The sequence below is a fragment of the Monodelphis domestica genome, chromosome 3 (genome assembly GCF_027887165.1).
Source record: "Monodelphis domestica isolate mMonDom1 chromosome 3, mMonDom1.pri, whole genome shotgun sequence".
NCBI classification, from domain to species: domain Eukaryota; kingdom Metazoa; phylum Chordata; class Mammalia; order Didelphimorphia; family Didelphidae; genus Monodelphis; species Monodelphis domestica.
The window spans coordinates 516,018,157-516,037,624 of NC_077229.1; the positions used below are offsets into that span (position 1 = coordinate 516,018,157).

At 37.8% G+C, this 19,468-nt stretch overlaps 1 protein-coding gene across 1 annotated transcript in view; it reads right to left on the reverse strand.

The window, feature by feature from the left end:
• Positions 1–19,468, reverse strand: part of ITGA2 (integrin subunit alpha 2) — a 124,235-nt gene that overhangs the window by 29,189 nt on the left and 75,578 nt on the right. Inside the window, exons 16-24 of the mRNA XM_007486290.3 lie at positions 17,963–18,102; positions 13,174–13,325; positions 10,612–10,722; positions 10,372–10,451; positions 9,674–9,815; positions 5,713–5,805; positions 4,989–5,065; positions 4,821–4,904; positions 312–414 (exon numbers count right to left, since the gene is read on the reverse strand). Coding sequence (XP_007486352.2) covers positions 312–414; positions 4,821–4,904; positions 4,989–5,065; positions 5,713–5,805; positions 9,674–9,815; positions 10,372–10,451; positions 10,612–10,722; positions 13,174–13,325; positions 17,963–18,102 — 982 coding nt within the window. The remainder of the gene's footprint in view (positions 1–311; positions 415–4,820; positions 4,905–4,988; positions 5,066–5,712; positions 5,806–9,673; positions 9,816–10,371; positions 10,452–10,611; positions 10,723–13,173; positions 13,326–17,962; positions 18,103–19,468) is intronic.

The window sequence follows — 19,468 nt, forward strand, 5'->3', positions numbered from 1 at the left end:
TCCGACCCAGAGTCTACCACAAAAAAAGAACCCCCAGTAGAATCAAAGTGTGCGTACATTTCCTTTAAAAAACGTTGAACTTAAAGCTACAACCACAATGATTTCCTCTTAGAGCACATATACCTTTATGTACATCTAGTCCTTGTTTTCGGCTGCCTATATTCTTTTTATTGTATTTTTTAATATTCTTCTCTTCTATATGTGATTCTCTCTAGCTTTAAAAAAACACATTTATTTGTTTTAATGCTGTTGGGCTATTCCTTACTTCTCACCATTCTCTTTTTGCTTCCCCATATTCACAGCCACCTTACCTTAAGTGAAAAAGTGAAAATGGGGCCAATTTCATCAAAAGTCTTCACGGTGGAGGAAACATTGCCATGAGAAAGGACTTCATAAAAATTGATATTGGTAGACCTGTTAAAGGATGATTTTTAAAATCAGACATTTTTGTTCAATACCTGCTATTAAAGACTAATTTTTTTTCATTTACATATTTTCAAGGTCAGGTTAATAGTAAAGAATACATTTAATATGCAGGAATTCAAGGAGCTTCATAAATAAATGAAAAGAAACTTCATTTCAAGTCCCCTGTTATCTTCTTTACATGACATAATTTAGGACCAAAGAAACCTCTTTTGAAATGGCTGCCTCTTCCTCATGTTTCTGCTAAAACTTTATTTAAGATGCACTAATGTATGCTGAATGAGAAAAAATATAAATTTAAAATTACGAATTTTAAAGCCAAAAGTAACCTTAGAAATTATCTTTTTTTTAAATGAAAACTAAGGGGTCCAGAAATTAAATGACATATTCAAGGTTACTTAGCGTCCCACTGTCAACTAGAAGAATCTACACCTTGTGATTCATAGTCCAGTATCCCTTGTGTTCTACCACATTACCTACTTTTAAAACCATGACCTTATTGTATTAACAAGTAAAAGCTCTCCTAGAGCAGTTACCATTACTTTTTCCTGTTGGACACAGTACTAGCACATTTTGCAGGATTGCTATACCATTGTGGAATTCTGCATTTTTAGATTCTCAAATAATGTTCATTCAGTAGCTATAAAAGAGTACCATGGTGCAATGGAAAGAGCCCCAGATATAGTGTCAGAGACCTGAATTCCAATCCTGATTCTGGATCAATAGATAAACTCTTTAACCTTCCTGAGCCTCAGTTTCCTCATCTGTAAAATTATGGAATTTGATGATGGCATCTGCCATCTTCCCCAATCATAAATCTATGTTGCTGTTACACTAATGAATGGATAAATGATTTTACTGATTATAAACTATGTGGCTTTAAACATGATTTCAGAGAATAATAGATCTGGGAAGAAGGTTAAAGATTTATTAACAGGTGAGAAAATGGATCCAGAGAAGAGAAATTATTTCTCAAAGTCACACAGGTAGTAGCAGAGCTAGGACTTAAACTCAGGTTTCCCAATACCCAATAAAGTACTATTGGCAAGAAAAAATCCATTTACTATATCAATTTTTGCAGTATTAAAATTCCAGGGTGAATGCAGGTTGGAACACATTTTCTCACTCCCTTTGCCCTAAGGCAAAGGTTCTCAAATTGGATTTCATTAATATTAAAAAAGTTAGATAATTGTATTTCAAATTTTCAATATAGTTAGTTTCAATATATTGGCTTTGTTAACTGTTTTTACTATTTTGACATTGTATTTCAAAATAATTGGTTTCCTTTGTAATGCTAAGTATTTTGTGAATTTAAAACATAGTTCTGAGAATGAGTCAGAGTTTATAGAATGGGTCTACAAGTCCATTAATACCTAAGGAGCCTGTGATACAAAAAAATAGATGAAGAATCCCCTTTATCAGACACTCATCTGGTTCTGGAAGCTTCTTTTAAGAAAGCAGAAGCAAAGTTTCTTCTGTAGTGCATCCACGATGGTTCTAGAATGCAATTCCAGACTTAGCATTGCTCAAATCTTAATTGTAAGTAATTTTTTAAAGGAATTTTTATAGAGTTAGACAGCTCAGAAAGAAGTTGCCTACTTCTTTCTAGAGTCCTAGAAGACAAATTTGGATGTGTAAATACTTTAGGAAGGAACACTCCTTAATGTTTTCCCCCTTTATCTATTCATCTCCTACAAGGAAAACATAGTAGTTCATATTTATACACTAATAACAGCATTAGTGTGTGAATATGGTATCTATAAATATACATAGTGCTTTAAGGTTTACAAAGTTCTTTGATCATGAAAGAATCATGAGGTAGGTACCCATGAGTAGGAGGCTTACTGTGTTAGGAGTGTTACAGTGGAAAGAGGACAATCTCTCACATCAGAAGACTAGGTTCAAATCTCAGCTATGATGCTGAATATCTATGTGATCTCAACAAGTCATTCAATAGTCTTTGGCCTCAGTTGATTCATCTATAAACGGAGGGAGCTGGACTATGTCCAAACATCTGAGGTCTCTTCTGATTCTAGATCTGTGATCCTTTAATTATTTTTTTAAATAAAGAAAACTGAGACTCAAAGAGGCTGTTTTACTAAAAGTCAACTGACTATTATTAAATATCATTTGCTACTTGAATACAGGTCTTTAGACTCCAAGACCAGTGCTCTGACCACCTGGATGTTTTTTCCCATTTGAATTAGTTTATTTAGTCAATTTAGAATATTATTCCTTGGTTACAAGAATCACATTATTTCCCTCCCTCCCCCCCCCCCTTCCCATAGCAGATGTGCAATTTCATTGTGTCCTTGATCAGAACCTATTTCCATGTTGTTGATTTTGCACTAGGATGTTCATTTAGAGTCTACATCCCCAACCATATCCCTTTGACCCATGTATTCAAGCATTTGTTTTTCTTCAGTGTTTCTACTCCCACAGTGTTTCCTCTGAGTGTGGATAGTGCTTTTTCTCGTAGATTACCACCTGGATTTTTGCAAAACAAACAAACAAATGATTTGATACTAACCATCTGTAGTGGACACACTTGACCTCAATTGTTTAACAATGATGGTACAGTGTGACAGTGGCAATTCTACTAGTGATTTCTAAGTGATTAGTGCACTAACTTAGACTTACTTTTGTTTCCATTTATGTCCAAATTTACAATTTATTCTGGAACCATTTTCTCACAGCTATTCATATTTCAACTTTAAGATGAGATGTTCTATACTCTATTTAAGGCTTTTGGCTTCCTCCCATCACCAACCAGCTAGATATCTGGTCCTTTAGGGGCTGGGATAAAGAAGTATATCTGTAATCTCTAGACACTTGGCTCATGGGATAGCACTGATGGAATTAGCCTCACTGGCTTTGGGGAGGGCATCCAACTTTGCTAGAAGTTTACTTGAGTGTTTGAACAGATTGAGAGCAGTGATCTATGTGTTTTATGGTGCTATTGACCCCAAATTTAATGGGCATTGACTTGAACACATCTGTGGTACATTCAGGCTGCCAAGTCACTTCTGAACGAGAGAAGCAGATGGTATAAACCACAAAGATTTTCATAATGGGTGTGATGCTCACTCAATAACAAAAGTCTCCTTAAATGTTCACTGTGGCTATCATCAGCCAAAAGTCTTCTGCCCTGCTCTACAGGTTTCCATTTCAGAAAGAAAAAGCAATAATGAATTTTTCCCTTGGACTTCTCATATCTTTTCATGTTCAACCCAAGTTTTGTACAACCATGATATTCATTTATTTAGTCATCAATCATACCTTCACCACTAAGTAGGGTGGATTTACTCCATCCCACTTAGTCTAACAAAACAGGAATGTCTACACCCCTACTTAAGGATTAAGTATTGAAAAGGATGGCCTATGACAGACATATGCTAGCAAATGACAAATCAGAAACAACTGACAGACCCCTGGACTGTCCTAAGTCAAGCTTAAGTTACCATTGGTACATGTGAGATGCAGGAAAGTGATGTAAAAACAGTCTATATATTTGGCATCACTTCTTCTCTCCGGCCTCGTTGAGCGGAGAGGTGACTGGCAGCAGCGTGCTGAGGTCTTGGCGTCTTGGCTTGGTGGAAGATATTGTCTGGGTTTGGTGGTGAGTGTCCTTGATACACTTCTGGGGAAAGCCTAGTAACCTAGTTCAGATGAGGTGTCTTCTCTGAGCTCTCTCAGAATTTAGGCTGATTCCTTTCTCCTTTACCTTCCAAAACACTATCCTCTTAGGAAGCATCTAATCTTCTGAAACGACCTCATGATGAAGGTCTTTGAATTCCCCCTGGCTCAGGCTAGGCAGGAAAAATCCTATACCCTTTCCCTCTGTCTTCTTCTTAATTTCTTCTCTCTATATTAATTAAACCACCATAAAATTTCCAAACTGACTTGGGTATTTTATTTGGGATATTCCCTGGCAACCAATTAAATTTAGATTAAGTCTCAACCCTAAAATGAATGCTTACGGTATGCACAAGATACTGTTTCTACATTAAAGAATACAGTTCTGGGTTTCAGACACATAGATGGTAGCTACTGGCAATGCTTACATTCCCATCCTCTTTATTGATGTAGTTAGGAGGTGGTGGTAGCTGGTAGAAACTTGGAAGCATACTGTTGGGGGTATGACACAGTCAGTGGGTATAAGGCCCCTAACAGTAACTTAAGACTGAATAAATCACAAACTTCAGTGATGAATCACTCAAAACCTACCCAGTGACAAGTTGGTTGACTTCAGCAAAGGTGTTTCATATTAACTCTTAATACAGAAAGGCAGTTTATTTAACGGAAGTAAAGAACTCTTCATTAATGGGCACACTAACCATTTGATTAAACAATATATTGTAGACACAACAATGGTAAACCTTGGTAATGCCACATACCTTGTCAAATGGACTTCGGCATCATACAGTAAGCGGATTTTAAAGTTGACTGCATTGTCTGACTCATTCTCTTCTTGGCTCTCACTATTTCAAAAAATAGGGTAAAAAATTAAGAGGCTACTTTAAATGTAACATCTAGCTTCTAACTCACAATTGATGATGTTTTACCTGGAAGCTTGAAAATTGACAAGTGCCAAATTCTGAAGATTTTGGAAATTGAAGTCAAAGTTTACATAAAAAGTTACCTATAAAAATAAAATCCAAAAAAAATAAGTGTATACATAAATGAATCCCAGAGAAGTTTTCATAAACCACTCAATCAGCAAAATATTTTACAAAAAGACAAAAGATGCCAATCTGATTCTAAATTTGATCTACATCAAGATGTTGAAATTTGTCATGTTCTTGTCATTCCAAACTAAGGTGTCATGTGTCACTTCACCTCCAAAATTATCTTTTCTCCCCATCCCACCCCTCAACTGATATTACAAACAATCCCCTGAATTTATCTTCTTAGCTCTATGTTTGAGTTTGTGTTAGGAGATAAGTTTTGGATTTTCCTGTCTGGCGTCTTCACAAGTGAATTTAGATGGCACAGTACTTAGACATAGATTATGTCTGAATATAGAAAACAGAGACTGTATTATTATTCCCCAAAATAGTATGCATGGAAAATCCTAACATCCAATTCAAATAAGCATTTAAAGAAAAACATCAACTACAGAACTAGTTTAGAATGATGAAAATTATTTTCCTTTACTTGTCTCCTGTAAAATCTAGCTTCTAACTCACAATTGATGATGATTAATAATCAGAAGTACTTGATGAAGACGTAGGAGCATTGAAGATAAAGCACATTGGCAAAAAATTGTAAATAAGATGCTAGGAGTACCTGCTGGCCACTCTTGACCGAAGGATAGCCAATATGACAGGTGAGTTGCTTCTTGGAAGTATCCACCTGACATGAAACTTCAGTCCCATCAACCTAAAAGACAGACCAAGAAGACACAAACGTGATTAGTATATGCACATATTTGTGAGGGATTTTTTGGTTTTCTGAAATATATATAGGCTTTGTAAACATTCCCTTTGCTAATAAGGTGAAGAAGTTCTATCCATTTTAAAATCATTTTGAACTTGAAAATGTAGGCTACATTAAAGGAAGAATGAACTGAAGTTGTCCAAAAATGGAAACACTTGCTCCAGGGACAGTGACCTTGTGTTTTCTGGAGGTTTTCAATCAAAGAATGGATAATCATTTGTTAGGAATGTCATACTGAGGCTTCTTTTTGAGTATGAGTTGTTCTACATGGCTCCTGAGGTCCCTTAAAACTTGAACATTCTGGGATCCTGTTATTGACTTGGAGCTTTGAGTTTACCCTGACTTATTGTGAATTTGCATTATGTGGTTCCTGGAAAAAAAAAATTCACTTGGTTATGTGGCATTCTCCAAAAGATAAATGATCAAAGGGGAGAGAGTTTTATAAGAAGGGCTGTAAATTATCAACAATATTTTTAAGTGCTCCGAATCAACAATAATGAGAAGTACAAATCAAATAATCCCGAGCTTTTATTTCTTAACTACCAAATTGGCAAATGGAATAAAAGGAAGAAATAATCTTGAAGGGGCTCCGTAAAATCAGTCATATTAATATACTGTTGGTGGAACTATGAAATGGCCCAAACATTCTGAAAAGCAATGTTTAATGATGGAATGAAAGTTACCAAATTATTCATACCCTTAGGGCTAGAGATCCAACGATTGGCCAGGTATCCCAATTACGTCAACGTCCAATATGACAGAGTATGTACAGCAACATTTTTTTGCAGTAGGGAAAAAAGGTGGAAGGCAAAGCCAAGAGGGCAAAATAGCAAGAAGAAATACAGCTGAGTTCTTTCCTATAGCTCTTTCACAAGGATCTAGAAAACCTATCAGGCTGAGTATTGATGAGGAAGCTTAAGGAAAAAAAAATCACACAGTCATTTTTTCCTAGCCTAGGTCAGTGAGAACCTACATACAGTGGGGATGGAGTCTAGCCAGGAATGGCTCTGCAGAATTTGTTCAATCAAGTACAGAGTCTGAATAAAGGCCTGTCTGCCCATATGTAATATATACCAAGGCAAGAAGAGGTCCCACACCTGACACAAATGGGCCTGAATTTCTGCAATAAGAACAGGTGCTACCTGGAAGCTCAGTCACTCACTAACAAGGGCTGTGTCACAGATCCAGTGTGGATGGGGAAGGAGATGGAGGAAGGGTCCTGGGACTAACAGTGGCAGCCCAGGGCAAGGAGTAATCATGTGCACTGTGTACTGAGTAAGGATCAAATCCAGAAGCAGCAGCTTGTGGCTCTGACTTTAATACTGCCCTACCACAAAATCCAAAGGTATGAAGCAACGCTGAAAGAAAGAGCTAACAAAAAAAAATCTGCTATAAGGAGCTATTATGAAGGTAAGGATGCTTAAGACATAAATGGAGAAGAAGAAAACAACTCCAAAACATATACAAGCAGAACCTCAAAGAACAACACGGCTTGGGCACAATTTCAAGTAAAATTCCTAGGAGAGAGGAAGCGAAAGGTGTTTTTTTACAAATTAAAAATTATATTTACATAAATGAAATGAGAGCTCTAGAGGAAAAGAAACAAGTATTTGGGAAGATTAGAAGAGAGATGAGAGATATGGGAGGAACTAAAAGGATAATAAATAGCTTGGCACAAGAGGTATAAAACTTTATCTAACCAATAAGACTACATGAAAATTAGAATGAATTTAAAGAAGCAATGATTCCATGAAACAAGAAGATGGTTTAAGAATCTCTGGACTAAAGGAAAAAGACTTGTACAAGAATATTCATAGTTGTGCTCTTTGTGGTGGCAAAAAATTGGAAAATGAGGGGATGCCCTTCCATTGGGGAATGGCTGAACACATTGTGGTATATGTTGGTGATGGAATACTATTGTGCAAAAAAGGAATAATAAAGTGGAGGAATTCCATGGAGCATGGAGACTGGAACAACCTCCAGGAAGTGATGCAGAGCGAGAGGAGCAGAACCAGGAGAACATTGTACACAGAGACTGATACACTGTGGTACAACTGAATGTAAAGGACTTCTCCATTAGTGGCAATGCAATGACCCTGAACAACTTGGAGGGATCTACGAGAAATAACACTATTCACATTCAGAGGAAAAACTGTGGGAGTAGAAACACAGAAGAAAAAACAACTGCTTGAATACATGGGTTGAGGGGATATGGCTGGGGATGTAGACTCTAAATGAACATCCTAATGCAAACACCAACAACATGGAAATAGGTTCTGATCAAGGACCCAAGTAATACCCAATGAAATTGTGAGTCGGCTCTGGGAAGGGTGGGTGGAGGGGAGGGAGGGAAATAATATAATTCTTATAACCAAGGAATAATGTTCTAAATTTACTAAATAAATTAACTTGAAAAAAGAATCACTGGACTATCCAAATTGCTAATAAGATAAATAAAAGTTAAAATAACCCTGCGGTATATATATATACATACATACATACATATATATATATATATATATATATATATATATGTTGTGTTGAAAACAATATCAGAGCAATGACATTAAGATTAAGGAGTACTAGGAAAGGCCTTTTTGCCAAATGTGGGACATTTAATTGAGTCCTGAAGGACATCAGGGAAGCCAAGAGGCAAAGTTCCATGTATCAGGAATAGCCATTGAAAATATCCAGCACTGGAAAATGGAGCATCTAGTGGGACAAAAAGCAAGGTGGCCAGTATCACTGGACCACAGAATACGTAGGGGAGAGTAAGGTATAAAAAGATATTATGATTGCTTTCAAAGGGAAAGAGAGAATTTTGTATTTGATCCTAAAGATGATAGGGAGCTACTGAAGTTTCTGAATGAATGGGCGACAGACATTCAGACCTCTGATTTAGGAAGATCAGTTTGAAGGGTGATCTCATGTAGAACAAAATTAAGAGAACCAAGACAGCAATCTACTCGATGCCTACGATATTTTAAGTGAAAACACTAAATAAAAAGCACTGTATTCTATTATTAACTTCTTAGGCTTAATTGCTTAAATCTTTTTTGCTTTAGAAGTAGAAAGTTGCATCTTGAATTTCACCCCCCACCAACAATAACAATTCCAAAGAGAAAAGGCCAGGGCAGGCTCAAAAAGAAGCCCAACAAATTTAAATAGGAAACTGGATAAACCTCCTTTTATCCTATGCGTAAGTATATGTGTTATAGCTTTTGCTTTATTTTCCTTTGCCCCTTGGGGAAAATATGCACATTCAAGTGTGTTTCTGGCCCAGTGTTCATCTCTGTTTGATTAGAGAGTTTGGCTTGGATTCAAAAACCTTGACCACAGCTTTCTGTGCTTCCAGAGTGACAGAGCTACAAAGTCTGAGTCTAAGCTCTGTGCATATCAGCCCTTTGATTTAGCAAGTGCAGGCTGAGGCATGTGGGGGGCAGGCACAGCAGCAGCCCCAAACTAATGGGCTACGAGGAGGGGGGGTGTTCAATTTCTCATGTCAAACCTCAGAAGAAAGGAAAAGATCATTTTGTCCAGGAAAGCAAAAATCTGTCTAGATCTGGTGCCAGCTGATATGCTAACCTGCCTTATTTAGAAGATACAAAATTAGGATGTTTTTATTATTAGGCTTGAAGAGCTGCGTTAAATGACGAAGAGGAGATGAGCGGCCTCATGGGCACTTGGGAAGAGGGAAGGTTCCAATACTAGACAAAAGGAAACAAAGAACTCCCCAATTTCCAGGCATACATGAAAGAAATGCTATAAGCCGGGAGAAAAGTTAGCTTAGTCAGCATGTACCCTTACATACCGATGCAGCAGATGAAGCAAAAAACAAGTTTTCTGAAAAAGCAGCCACAATTCTGGTGTTATAAGCACTTTCCCCTTTGTTTTTCAGCATCACAGCAAATGTTAACCTTCTGTTTTGGTTGCTGACAATATATGGCTGTTTTCTGTTAACAAAAGCACAAAAGCTAGAGCAAGTGGCACAATTTGTCTCCAAATCCATCAACCCTGGACATTCAAAATGTACAAAATATGCAAAAATGTAAATGTGTTCTATATTAGATTGAAGCATTGGGAACAAGAAGTTTCTGAACAATTTACTGACTTTAGATAGGGTGAAAGTAAATGATGAAGTGTTACACTGTCTTCTTAATTGTCACTTTAAAATCGAAACAGGCACATCCTCCAGTATTCCCCTTCTATACTAATGCCAGGAACTGAAATTCTATTTATATAAATATTTGTTCATGGCAAATGTTCCCCACATAATAAATAATTTATTTATAAAGAATCACCAATCAAAACCTTCCTCAGCATATAGTTATTTCATTTCTCTTTCTTCCCCTCCTCTTTTCCCCTTCCTTCTTTTTTTCTCATCCTCCCTTGTCTTCCCTTTTTCTCTTTCTCCTTCCCTCTCTCTCTTTTTCTCTCTCCCTCTTCATCTATCTGTGTCTGTCTGTCTCTCTCACATGCACACACACAGAGTTTCAAGATGAAACTTACTGAGTATCTATCTGTTGAACGTCAAGGACGAGATCAGAGATGCAGACTCCATCGTCCCCACAGTCTTTCAAGAAAGGTATCTAAAGAAAGTGAAAATAGAATATGCCCTCCACATACTCTTAAGGAGGACAGTTTGGAGACTGAATTGTTATTAGCATTGGCACTGACAATTAGTGTTTGGTTTGGTCAAAGAACAGAATTAGTCATTTTAAAAATTGTAAAGGCTGGGCCCCGACTTACACTGAAGTCCTTTGAAGTCTCAGAATACTCTTCCAGAGCAGGACTTGTGCCAGGCTTTGCCAAACTGATATCCACTCGAACATTTAAGGAGTTGACAACATCAGAAGGTTCCTGAAATACAAAGCTTCTTTTTCTTTGCGAACAGAGTAGAGCAAGCGACCTAATGAAAAGTTAGCTACAGAATGATTTCACGATTATAAATATGGTCAACACACGACTGTGAACATGGGTAGCAAGAGACAGAAGTGGGATGGTTGGGTTTCAATCTGCCTTCTTAGAACACCCATGCCAATGAAATCATACATCCTTCAAGTTGTGACGTTACCGTTATTTAGACATGTTGCTTTTCCAACAGAAGGCTCAAATAAAATGAAACTCAACTCATTAAAAATGTCACTAATCTCAGCTAGTAAAATCAGGATATTTTCTTGATCATAGATCTCCATCCATCAAATATAAGATTCTTAGGCAAGAATTTATATTTTTGCCTTTGATTAATTACCGTGAGACCAGAAATTGATGGTAATTTGTTTGAGGACCACACTAGCTAAATTCAGAGAAGCTTCTCACAAGGCACATCAGAGGGTGGTATATTTTTCAACTAGGGAAACTTTTTAATACCACTCACTAAATTATCACTGGGGTGTAATTTTTGTCAGTGGGAGGAGTAATTATACTAATGAAAGACTCCATCTTTGACGTGTTTAAATTTAGACCAAATATGAAAAATTAAAACTGTTTCAGACTTTTATTAAAAAATGATTTGTTTGATTATCTCAACTAAGTCTTTAAATTCTGTTAAAAAAAGAATTCGATGTTTTAATTTTCCACTGCTTTTAAATTTTATCATCATCCCACCCAAATGAATCTAGAAGAATACTTTATTATGCCCTACCATTTCTGTATACCATGTTACTTTCATTGTTTTGCCTCACTTCATCTATTTGAACTCTTTCTTCACTCAGCTGCCAAAGTGATTTTCCTAAAATATAGGTCTGACCTTGTCATTCCTCTAATTAATAAACTTCAAATGACTTCCCATTGCCTCTAGGATTAAATATAAATTCCTCTGTTTGGCATTTACATGTTTATCCCAATCTATATTTATGGCTTATTGCACCTGATTCCCTTTTGCGTATGCACTCTGTGACTCTTTACTGTTCCTTATTGCTGCCACTCCAGTTTCCATCTTTGTGCCTTTGTCCTAGTGGTCCCCCATGCCTGGAACGTTCCTTCCTCACCTCTGCATTTTGGAATCTTTTGTTTCCCTCAAAATGTTTTTTCCTCACCCACCTCCCAAATCATCTTTTAACTCTTGCATATATTGTATGCATACATTATATTATACACACATGTTGCAAAAGAACAATTTCCGTTATTGAAACAATTGTTGCATGTTTTATTTTTGAATCCCTAGCACTGAGCACAGTGCCCAGCACAGATTATCTAAACAAATGCCTGTTGACTGATGGATTACTTTCAAATCCCATTTGTGGTTTCGGATGATAGATGTGAACATCATCTGCAACTTTAGTTTACTTTTGGCAGTTTTGTCTCTAAAGGCAATTATGCTTATTTTTAAAAAACCAAACAAAAATGCAAAGTTGACTAAACAATGTTGACTTTGCTATCATCTTTTCTCTTCTGTCCTTCCCGAGTTAAACCCAAGACATCAGTTTACCACTAGAGGTGATCTCAATAGTATGACAATAAATCCTGTGTAAAAAAAGTCCATATGATTTGATGGTACATGAGTTTCTTTGTTTTTACATACAGGGAATTCTATTGAAGAAAACATAAAATTTTGCTATTTTGTTAATGTGCTACTAATATTTTGTTTTGTGGGCAACTAGATAGCAAAGTGGTTAGAGAGCCCGGCCGAAACACAGGAAGTTGGTGTTGTTCAATCATTTCAGTCACATTTAGCTCTTTGGGGCCTTTGAGGTTTTCCTTGACAAAGATACTAGAGTGGTTTTCCATTTCCTTTTCTAGCATCTTTTATAGATGAGGAACCGAGGCAAACAGAGTTAAGTGATTTACCCAGGGCCACACAGTTAGCTAGTGGCCAAGGCCAGATGAATCTTCTGGACTTCAGGCTCTGCACTCTCTCCACCACACCACCTAGCTGCCCCATATTGGAGTTTGCCACTAGGAAAATTATGGCATTGGAAAAGGAACTGGCGAACCACTTCAGTATCTTTGCCAAGAAAACCCCAAATGGGGTCATAAAGAGTCAGAAAGAGCTGAAATGACTGAACAACAATAGGTTGAGAATCTAAGTATAAAATAAAAACAAACATTTATTACATAAATATCTATGATGGTAGGCATGATATTAGAAAAGCAAAAAAACCCAAATAATCTCCATTCAATAGAAAGACCTTAGTATGCCCAATGAAACAGATAGAAATCACATATTATCGTAGGATGATATCTGTATTCCTTAGTCAAAAGTATAATAAACCCAAAGGAGGAAATGACTTGCCTTACACAAAATTCTCATTTATTGGATGATTATGGGAAATTTCATGTTGGGGAAAAGAGAAAATGAGGAGTCCTTACCTGTATATTAAAGATATGCTCTGAACAAGTCACTGCATGATAAACCACTGTGTTTTTCTTAATGAATCTTTCATTGTTTTCTTTAAACAATCCCCTAGAGGTTATTCTAGAAGAAAATCGATCAGCATCAAGTGTTATATTGTAGGTAATATCTGTGTAGGAAGAAAACAAGCCTTTCTTAAGTATCTACTACACATCAGATATTATGTTAATCCCTTTACAAATATCTCACTTAATCCTCACAACAACCCTGAAAGGTAGGTGCTACTATTATACCCATTTTGCAACTGAGGAAACTGAGATTAAGTGACTTGCCCAGGGTCACACAGTTAATATTTGAGACTAATCATGAACTTGGGTCTTTCTGATTCCAAGCTCAGAGGTCGATACACTGTGCCATCCAGCTCACACAGACAAGAAAAGAACATCAAACATGTTTCTAATTACAAAATATATCCAAAAAAGAACCATAAGAAATTTGTTTTGTCTCATGTGGCAAGACGGTGAAGAGACAAAGTATAAGAAGAAAAGGAGTGATATTTTGTCAGAGCAAAACTTTCCCAAACAGAAGTGAAAGAAGTGTTCATGAAAAGAACTCTAAACCTCTGTGATCTCTTGCTTGGACCAGCTAGGCAATATCTATCATCTTTCCTCTCTCTTTTTCATATCTCAGACTGATGAATGAGTACATAGCACACATGATATAAAAGTAACTATTGGGCAGCATCGCTCCGCCTCATACTTTTAAAGATGCTCACAAGAGGCGCAATATAACGTGGCGAAAAGAAATATTATCTAGGTTGTCAAAAGTCTTGTGTCTGTTCTAGTTCTAGTTTGGCCAATTACGAGGCAAGTGGACTACTCTAGCCAGCCACTGTGTTAAGCTTCGGTTACTTCACCTGTAAAATGAGGGTAAAGCACGACTACTCTCACAGGGCTGCTACCAGGATTGTGTGTGTGAAAGGTTTTGTAGCAGCCCGATAGCCTTGTCCATTTTTTCCATTGTCTCACAGGAGAGCTGTCCATTTTTAGTTTTTTTGAAGCTTAAACAGCAAGGTCAGGTAGGATTATACATATGGGGCCAGAAAGGACTTCAGAAGCCATTTGGAAACTGTAGTCCTAGAACTTTAAGCATTGCCCCCAAGTTAAGATAGACATCTGATGACAGAAATAAGAGAGAAAACTTTATCAAAATTAATTATGTCAGTGGTTTGAAGAGACACATCTCATGCAAATGGAATCTTGCTTACAAAAGAGTACTGCAAATTAACATGGCATAAAAATAAAAGATTCTTAATCACTGATCATCACTGACCTATCTGTGCCCAGACAAGGGCCTGAAGGAAAAGAGACAGGTACCAAATAACAAGAAGTTGAGGGAGCAGCTGGGTGGCTCGGTGGATTGAGGGCCAGACCTAAAGAATGGAGGTCCTGGGTTCAAATCTGACCTTAGACACTTCCTGGCTGTGTGACCCTGGGCAACCACTTAATTCCCACTGCCTAACCCTTACTGCTCTTCTACCTTGGAATCAATACACAGTATTGATCCTAAGATGGAAGGTGAGGGTTTAAAAAATTTTTTTAAAGAAGTTGGGGAATCTCAGAAGAAAGATGGTGAATGGAGAAGAACCTTAATGAGCAGAAAGTTAGTTTGGAGTTCATTAGGGCAGAAAGAATGAGTTCTGTTTGAAAAGCAGAAGATATATGAGATGAGATGTTTCCAGAACTCTGACCAGACAGTGAGCCATTGTTTGCCAATGAATATATTTTTCCACTGAATCATTTGGACTGACTGATCTGTTAAGAATCATAAGGCAATGATTCTGGGACTCGTCTACCTCTAGGATTCTTGTGCATTGTAACGGCAAGTCTGTAAAATGCATGGAACAAAGGTGGGATGCTCTTTGAAAAAATCTAAAGAAAAAATGCTAGATGGATGTAAAAAGTTAGAAAACAGGGAAAGCAAAGAGCTAGGAGGTTATGGTTTGATTTTGAAGTCCTAGCTGCTGTATTTTTACTTAGGTAGGTATCAACATAGCCAGAGCAACTTTTTTTCTTCATGAAAATTCATTGTGCTTCTACCTCAATGACTTTTCTCTTAAAAAAAGGTAAGACTATGTCTTCTACTATTCAATAAATTGCAATGGCTCCCTAAAGACCTCTGTTTCTCATTGAAATTTCTTTACAACCAGGTCCCATCCTATCTCTCCAGCTATATTATTGCATATTCCCCTCTTCACACATCACAATACAGTCAGTCTATTCCTTGCATACAACATGGTAAGACTTAAGATGGACATTGTAAAGCCACACGATTTTAGAGTACAAAGGGATGTTAAGAATCACCCAATCTGGGGGCAGCTGGGTAGCTCAGTGGATTGAGAGCCAGGCCTTGAGACGGGAGGTCCCAGGTTCAAATCTGACCTCAGACACTTCCCAGCTGTGTGACCCTGGGCAAGTCACTTGACCCCCATTGCCTAGCCCTTACCACTCTTCTGCCTTGGAGCCAATACACAGTATTGACTCCAAGACAGAAGGTGAGGGTTTAACAACAACAACAAAAAAAGAATCACTCAATCAGCAATCATCTAAGTGCTTTTAGAGTGGCAGGCTCTGAGCTAGGAACTGAGGATACAAAAATGAAAGAGAAACATTCCTTGGCCATAAGGAGCTTACATTCTATCAGAGGAAGCAACATGTTCAAATAAGAAATTGATACAAATTGACTTTGAAAGTAGGGGTTAGGAGCTTCATATGGAAAGTGGTACTTGGGTTGAGACGTCTAAATCCAATCCCTTCATTGTATAGATCAGAAAACTCTGGTTCCAGTTAAGGGATATGACATGGCCTTGTGGTCACATAAGTAGTGCGATCTGAGGTTCCAACTCAGTTCTACTGACACGTAATCCAATATTCTTTCCTTTACATCATTAGGCTGGGATGGCGAGGGTGGCTAGCAGGAGGGTGAGGATTCCCTACTGGGATGGGACTGGATTGCACACCTTCTGCTCTCCCTTCAACTTGTCTTGTCCATGACATTATGTTCACTTAGTCTAGCTGAGATATAGGGATCTATCCCTTTTCTGTATTTTATAGTCCCTTTAGTCTATACAATGCAGTTTAGCACAATTTTATTTTATTCTTGTCTAAACCTGTGATTTCTTTGATGTTGGTAACTCTCAGTGAGAAACCTTCCTCTGCCTGTACAGACTGGTACCCGGTCTGCAAATTAGAGTCGAAGAGAGTTGCCTGGGGCATTGACAGGTTAAGGGACTTGACTAAGGTCACAAAGCAGCAGGGGTGCACTGGTGCCAATTGATATTGGCTTTCACCAGCCTATCTTTAAAATTTCAGCATGAGCATTTACAACCTTGGAAATTGACAAATGCCATAAAATCATGGCTTGATTTATCATTTTGTTAGTGGTCTAGCATAAGAAAATATGGAAAATTTTTAATAACGCAGACTAAACTTAAGAGCATGCCAAGCCATTTTCAGAAAGCTGGTTGTTAAATATTTATCAACATTTTTTCGGGGCAGCAGGTACGCAGAGAAGGAAAGATTTAAAAACTTCCGCCAATTGTGCATGCTCTATATTATGTTACCTCTCTATTTTATATATTAACTTTACATACTAAAATTATTCTAATTGTTTCATCATTATTAATATGAGGGAAATGCTATGTTTTAGAATTCTCTTCCCCCCTCCTCCCTTAGAAGCTCTCATTTAGTAGGGACTCAACATTCAGATGTTCCTTCCAATACTGAATTAAGTGTCAACTATGGGCAAGGCAGAGAGAACATGTTGTAAGGGGCAAAACAAGGGACTTCGAATCAGAAGAACTGGATTCGCCTCACATCAGCTGTGTGACATTGGACAAGTCTCTTAACCTCTGTGAACCTCAGCCAATACCCTAGGACTTGGTAAATAGGACTTGATAAATAAATCAGAGACAGTAAATAAATCTATATGGGGGGAAAAGGGTAGGATTCACACAGATCCTCATCCACCTATCATGTATGTGTAAGACACATAAGCTAGATGCTGAGAGAAGTAGAAAGATAAATAGGAAATTGTTCCTGCTGTCAAAGAATTTATAATCCAGTAACAGTTCAGTAAAAGAAAGACCCGTCTCTTTGAGCTAGTTAGGGCTTATTTAATTTTCATCCTTCTATCCCCAGCAGAGTACCTAACACATTGTAGAATATTAATAGTTTTTTAAAACTCTTACCTTCTTTCTTAGAATCAATACTATGTATTTGTTCTAAGAGCAATAAAGGCTAGCAATGCGTGTGAAGTGATTTGCCCAGGGTCTCGTGGCTAAGAAGTGGCTAAGGCTAGTTTTAATCCAGTTTTCGATCTAGAGACAGGAGGGCTCTCTATCCACTGAGCCACCTAGTAACTCCCTATGCATACGTTTTTATGGATCGGCTGAAGTCCCACTTGCCCTGTCCAGATCTAATTCTTCAGGGAAAGTTCTATGCTTAGTCTAATCCTGGATCCTATTAGCAGGGATAACCTTGTGACTCCAAAGGTCACATCTGATGATGTCTGTGGAGAGAAGGGCAACTTTTACCTAAAAGGCATTATCTGATTGGTTTGGAGATGCTGCGCCCAGGCTGCTCTTGTCCTACAAACCTCTATTTTTCAGGCACTACAAAACAGTTGGAAGACTAAATGTAGCAACACTCAGACTTTTTTAGTTTGGTCTTCAATCAAAAAATGTTACTTGATTATTGTTAATAGATTTATCCAAATGTATTCAAAAAGCATTTTGAGTTTGCTTACCCACTTGATTGTTTTGTGTAGTAGGTCTGAATTTTGCACTGAAACATAATTTGAAGGTTATTTCAGCATTCTTGTTTACCAAATTAATCTTCTCAGGGGTAAATGAAGCTTCTGCGGAGACATCAGCAATACTTTGTGACCTGAAATATATAAACAAATCTGGATTGACGTTATTGCTGATACAGCGAAAAGAACAAGCAGACTGGGGGAGTTAGCCTATGTTCAAGTTCTGACACTCTTACTCATTTTACCTCTCTGAGCCTCAGTTTCCTCATCAATAAAATGGGCATGCATAGTGACACTTAATGATGGGTGAGATTGGAACTCGAGGCTTCCAAGTACCTGGTTGGCTTCTTTACAGCCTGCCAAAACATACCCTTTATTTGCAATGCATTGCATAAGAAACCTACTAGGTAAAATAATCACAAGTTAGTTGGCATGGGTGCAAGATGAGCATCTATGTATGTAAATAAGCCTCAATCCCATGTAGTAACCAAAGTGACTAGGCTTTGGTTGGTACAATACAACTACAATAGCACTATGATAAAGCAATGTCATCCACTCTTAACAATTTAATTGTCCAGATGATAGTCCCTTTCAATATTACTTAGGGAGTCAGCACAAAAATTATTTTTTTAAGCCCTCCCCTTCTGACTTAAAATCAATATTGTTTATTGGTTCCAAGGCAGAAGAGTGGTAAGAGCTAGGCAATGGGGGTCAAGTGACTTGTCCAGGGTCACACAGCTGGGAAGTGTCTGAGACTTCAATTGAAACCAGGACCTCCTGTCCCTGGGCCTGGCGGTCAGTCTACCGCGCCACCTAGATTTCCTGATGTAGTTTGTTTTTAAAAGGCCAGCTTTGAACTTAGGACATCTCATCCCTAGCTCTGGTTCCCATTGCCCCAAGCATACACATTCTGACTGTAATGTCAAAGACTTAGGCATTTTAGGAGCTCCTGTTCTTTAATGAATCGGGGTCAAAGAAGCTTCAGGATATGGGGACAGGAAGCCTAGCTTGAAGGAAAGAGAAATGCAGTAAGAACTTGAATCTTAGAATCAGGAGATCTACGGTGAAATCCCAGCTCTGCAACTTACTAGCTATTTGACACTGGGAAATCCCTTCACTCCTGGGCTCTACCTTAATTTATACATCTGTCACTCTTTTGACTCAAATATTCAGTAAACAAAAGACAGTTTATGAGTCACGCAAGAAAAGCAGAAACTACTATTTTTTAGGCAAATGGGGTTAAGTAATTGACATGGGTCACATAGCTACTAAGTATCTGAAGGCAGATTTGAACTCTTGGCTGTTTACAAAAATCAAAGTAAACCATGAAGGCTAAACATTGACCACCACTGGAGACATTCAAAAGGATGAGCCTCAGGCACTGAAAGCCATTCCAAAGAGGACATTGTTGAGCAATGGGGGCTTTGATGAATTAAGTCCTTCTCCTACTAAGAAGAGAAGACTTGGGGGCAGCTGGGTGGCTCAGTGGATTGAGAGTCT